Source organism: Lactuca serriola, chromosome 3 (assembly GCF_051521515.1).
Source record: "Lactuca serriola cultivar US96UC23 chromosome 3, Lser_US96UC23_V15, whole genome shotgun sequence".
NCBI classification, from domain to species: domain Eukaryota; kingdom Viridiplantae; phylum Streptophyta; class Magnoliopsida; order Asterales; family Asteraceae; genus Lactuca; species Lactuca serriola.
In genome coordinates, this window is record NC_136410.1 from 122,382,222 (window position 1) to 122,388,066 (window position 5,845).

The 5,845-nt window shown below is 33.8% G+C and overlaps 1 protein-coding gene across 1 annotated transcript; it reads right to left on the reverse strand.

The window, feature by feature from the left end:
* Positions 1-332: 332 nt before the first annotated feature.
* LOC145095680 (uncharacterized) lies at positions 333-4,780 on the reverse strand. The gene is made up of 9 exons (XM_079033521.1): positions 4,510-4,780; positions 4,394-4,446; positions 4,004-4,352; positions 3,685-3,810; positions 3,364-3,441; positions 1,486-1,606; positions 1,167-1,386; positions 731-1,008; positions 333-615 (listed from the first exon to the last, which is right to left on the reverse strand). The coding sequence occupies exons 1-9, from the start codon at positions 4,778-4,780 to the stop codon at positions 333-335; spliced, it is 1,779 nt and encodes a 592-aa protein (XP_078889647.1).
* Between the last annotated feature and the right edge of the window lie 1,065 nt (positions 4,781-5,845).

The following is a 5,845-nucleotide window of genomic DNA, read 5'->3' on the forward strand; positions in this document are numbered from 1 at the left end:
TAAAAATTGACTTCTCATAAAATCCTTGACCTTTTGAATCTCAATTTCACTATTCCCAGTTAAGATAATATCATCAACATACATTAAAAGTACAGTTATTGAATTATCAGATTTTTTAACAAATAGAGAATAGTCACTAATACTTTTTTGAAAACCAAACATAAACAATGATGCACAAAATTTTTCATTCCACTTCCTAGGAGCCTGCTTCAGGCTATATAAGGACTTAGTAAGCTTGCAAACCCTAGAATCATTGTCTGAATAATAACCAGGTGGAAGAGTCATATAAACATCTTCTGTAAGATCACCATAAAGAAATGCATTATTTATATCTAATTGATATAAAGGCCAAGAATTATGCACAGATAAAGAAATAACAATGCGCGCACAGTAACAATTTTTGCAACTGGAGAAAAAGTTTCTTCAAAATCTATTTCTTCTCTTTGATTATATCCTTTAGCAATTAAATGTGCTTTATACCTTTCTACTTCTCCATTTGACTTATACTTAATTTTAAAGACCCATTTACACCCTATATGTTTTTTGTTTTTTGGCAACTTTGTTATTTCCCAAGTATGATTACGATGAAGAGCTTCCATTTCTTCATTCATTGCCCTAATTCAATTTAGGATCAGACAGAGCTTCTTTGTAATCTTTGGGTTCAACAGACTTATTGAGATTAGAAATAAAACACTTAGTTTCATTATCAAGACAAGAATAATTAACAGACCTCTTAATACCATATTTATATTTGTCTTCAACAACATAATCAACAAACTTAACAGGCATATGTGATTCACGCCTAGTCCTAGAAGCACTTATAGACTGTTCCATAGAAGGGGTTAAGACAGAACGACTACTCTCCTCTGATACACTTGAAGATGAAGAAATAGAAGAACCAGTAGGAGGCATAAGTTCCTTGCCACCATGGTTGACAGATTCACTAGAGCTGCTGACATCCAAACTAATGGCTGCATCATGACCATCCAATTGGGACTCTACTCTCAGCTAATCAAGATTAATAGAATCATTTATATACTCATTTGTGTCAAAAACATCATAGGAAAAAAGATCACTAGGGCCAGAATTATTTAAACCATTGTCAACAGTAATTGATTTTAACTTGTATGGAAAATAGACTCATAGAATTTTACATCCCTAGATACAAAATAAGAGTTAGTATCCAAACTAAGAAGTTTATAAGCCTTTTTATCAGAACAATACCCTAATAAAATACATTTTTTAGCACGTTCAGATAATTTATCAGTAACATTTTGTTTAACAACAAAACATAAACAACCAAAGACCCTTAAATGATGAAAACTAGGAATTCTTTTAAAAACAAGTTCATAAGGAGACAAGCCATTTAAGATAGAAGTAGGCATTCTATTTATTAAAAAAATAGAAGTTAAAACATTATCTCCCCAATATTTAACATGAACTCTTGATTGAAATAAAAGAGATTGTGATACATTGAGAATATGCCTGTGCTTTCTCTCCACATCCCCATTTTGTTGTGGAGTGTAAGCACAAGATGTTTGATGTATTATTCCTCTTTCAAAACAAAAAAACTTCATTTGATTATTAACAAACTCAGTACCATTGTCTGAACGTACAATCTTAATATTAACATTATACTGGTTTAAAAGAATATTAACAAAAGACTTAAAACAATAAAAAACCTCAATCTTAGATTTTAAAAGAAAAACCCAAGTGGCCCTAGTAAAGTCATCCACAATAGTAAAGAAATACTTAAAGCCTTCAACCGAAGCAAGTCTATAAGGTCCCCAAACATCTAAGTGAATCAACTCACCTAATTTAGTTAAAGTATGCTGACTATGTGGAAAAGATTCTCTAGTCAATTTTGCCTTATGACAAACATCACAAGGAGGAAGGGACTCATTACCAAGATTTAATACTTTCTTTAAAGAAGTCAGAGCTTGGTTTGTTGGATGACCAAGGGGTCGTTTGATAGTTGCTAACTGGGTTAGAGCTGACTGGGTTAAAAGTTCTGACTGAGTTAATTTTTTACTGAAACTTGTTGTTTGATTTTGCATCCGACTGGCCGTACAAAATGACTATATTGCCCTCAAACAATTTGTAGTAATTCCTTTGTGTTAACCATTTAATTTATAACATTACCTTGTAATTTACAACCATTCTAAAAAAAAGATGCATATAAGAATATAAAATAAGGACAAAATGATGTAATTCACAACTATTCTTCAAAAAAAAAAATAACACAAAGGTTTAACTAGACATGTTAAAAACAACAATGAAGAAGCAATTCATGAGTTGTATCTGCAGTGGCATTGGATTATTCATTTTAAAATTTAGGAATTTGATTACTAATAGGGAAAATATAAAGATAAATGATTGGTTTTAAAGCAAAAAGACATAAGTTAGTTCACTGTTGCAAATAATTTGATGATATTTGAGCTCTCCCCTGATATCATTATCTTTGTATAGGATATGTTAGACAGGGGAGTGAATTCACGGTTCAATCAGTGATTAAGCACTTTGTAAAGTAGTTATGATTGAAAATTAAAATTTCTTTGAATGTGAACCTGTAGTTAAATTCGTATGCTAAAAGGAATCCAGATGGATCCCTTGCTGTCCACTTGATTTCTCCTTGGCAACATCAGATTGATATCAATAAATAATTGTAGTAATCGTATGTATGTAAAATTGGATGCCAATTGATCCATTAATTTTGTAATAGATTAAGATATAAGTGTAATTAAGGTGTCGATTACAGATAAACACACAAACACACACTCCAATTACCTTAGGCATCGATAGTACAAAGGGTAGTGAAGGAGGGTGGTGTTACCGGAGGAGGGAGACGCTGGTGCAGGAACGCATTGGAGTTGGGTGTCGCTTCACAAGGTACCGGCGACGGGGTTGCCTGCTGCGGCCAAGATGGTGTTCGGCGAGAGGGTTGGGGGGCAGAAGAACTCGATGAAGCTGTAGACTTGATTGGCGATGAGGAATAAAGGCGTGAAGAGAAGACATGTTTTGGGATAAGGGCACATGAGGACAATCGACCATAAAGACCGAGTCCGCTTCTTTTTTTATGAGACTGGGTCAGGAGGTCGGTCAGTAGTTTGGGACAGGGTCAGACAAAATTACAACACATCAAACAGCTTGACTGCTGACCGAGTCAGCAGTCAGTTCTGATTAGACTGGGTAAGTGCAAAACAAACAGCCCCCAAGTCTACAATGCTAAGTTAGTTTAGAAACACAACATCTAGAAGTCACATTAGTAGGAATACCTGAGGGAACACAATCAAGATAATACAACCCCCCCATATTCTCTACCATTCTCCACCATCTCCTTTGATAGTGAATCCTAGATTTTACAATTATGTTCAGAAAAAACAACTTCACACCCACTATCCTTACAAAGTTTATGAACAGACAAAAGATTAACAATGAAATCTGGAACAACAAACACATCAAATAAGGTAAGATGTGAAGACAACTGAAGATTTCCTATTTTATTTATAGGAGTTGAAGAACCATTAGGATGTTTGACAAGAAGGTTAAGTCTAGACACATATACAACATCTCTAAGCTATGAATTAGAAGCTATCATATGTTGATTTGCTCCTGAGTCAACAATCCAGCTTTGAGAATTATTGGAATTAACAAAAGAATTACAACATTGAAACACTGATATACCTGCCATATTTGCAATAACAGACACATCATCATTAGTAGTATTCTCACCAATAAGACGAAGAAACTTAGAGTATTGTTCACTAGTGAGAAAGTGAGCATCACTTCCAAGAACTGACTTAGAAGAAGCTGAAGTATAAAGTATTATTGTTAGATCTAACAGAAGAGGAATTCACAGAAAAAGATTTTTATTGATTATGAATCTCATTTCTAGGTTTAAAATCCTTTGGATAACCAATCAATTTATATCACCTTTCTATTGTATGACCTTTAAGGTTACAATGTTTGCATTGTAACCCTTGATTTCTAGACCTAGTTTGACCTTGTCCCCTTTTAAAATCATCAACTTTACTATTAAAAACAGAGACATGTGGTTTTGAGGAAATAGTAGGACCTAGAGATCCATTCTTTTGAAGAGACTCTTCTCTAGAAAGAATAACAAAGACAGATTTAACATTTGGTAAAGGCTCCATCAAAAGAATGTGACTCTTAACTTGATTATAAACATCATCAAGACCACTAAGAAGTCGCATTAGCTTCATCAATTTAGCATGATCCTTAAGCTTTGTAGCAGCCTCACACACACATTCAGTTAAACTAGTTAAACTATCAAACTCTTTCCATAAAGAATCAAGTTTATTATAATAATCAGAAAGAGAAGAACCATTTTGCTTTAAAGTGTTAATTTCTTTTGATGAATATTAAAAATTACGGATCCATCAACCTTATTATAAGTCTCAAATAATTCATCCCAAACATCATTAGCTTTATCAGAATATACATGATGAGCATATATAGTTTCAGAAATTGATCATAATATCCAATTACACACAGCATCACTAACACGTTCCCACTTAAAAGCTTTAGAGGTTTCAGTTCTTTCAAGAGTAATAGTGCCATCCACAAAACCCAATTTATTTTTAGCCTTAATACCTCTAGACATAGCACTACGCCACAAACGATAGTTTTCATTACCAATCAACTTAATTGTTATAATAGAAGTTATAGTATTATCAGAGGGATGAACATATAAAGGATCATCAAAGTCAACATGACTATCTTTAGGTGTACCACTCCCTTCAGGAGTATCACCAGCCATAGTAAGTCATAGAAGATACTCCAAAAATGAATAACAAATAGCAAACCAGATCAAATAAGAAACAGGAAATCAGAAATATCAAACACCTATGTTGACTTAAAGTCCAGATGGTGACCACAGTATGTCGGGGCCCAAGACAATCAAACACAATGCTAAAAAAACAAACAAGAACAACTTAAAAAACACAAACTAACAAATAACTGGTGTAATCAAGACACAAGGATCTCCCACATCTATAGCTAAAAAGGAGAAAGAAAGGTACACAAAACTCTCACAGTACAATAGGCAAAAAAGGTTATTGGAATCGACTCCCTGAATCTGTTCCCTTCAAGGGTTTATTGGTGATGAAATTCGACCCCAAGAGGATTATTTCAAATTTAAAGGGATTGATCGATTGTACTACAAAGTTTTAGTCCTCAACACAACAATGCTTAGTCAAGAACCCGATCCTCACCAATCCTACAAGAACAAACCAAAAAGCTCGTAGTACCGGGATCTCAACAAACAGATTCGAGTTTAGGGAAGTAGAAAACAAAACCCTAAATCTACAAACGTTCAATCGTATGAACAAAAAATGTAAACAAGCAAGAAGAAATACCTTTCAACAGATTGTCAGACGTGAAAACACCAAACGATGAACGAACGAGAAGCGAAACGTCAGGATCAAGAATCACGAGCCTTAGAGCTCTAATACCATCATACCATGTTAAAACATACAAGACAAACTTTCCCAACATCATCATTTCTCATATCATTTGAGGATCAAGAAACAGATGGTTTTAAAGTTACTTACAACTCAAAACTCACTACAAAACACCTATTCTACTCTCAATTTTGTACACTCATCCTAAACTATCGTATATCAGAGAATATAAACCAAGAGTTATGTAAACACATTGATGTATACAAAACCCTAATGTAAACAGATGAAGATGATGAAACAAGATGAAGAACACTTAAGAGAGAAAACCCTAAATCTGATCTAAATCACGACTGAATGACGAATGCACCTTTTCTCTATTTCTTTATACTTCGGATATAAAATATGGATATAACCCGAACCTA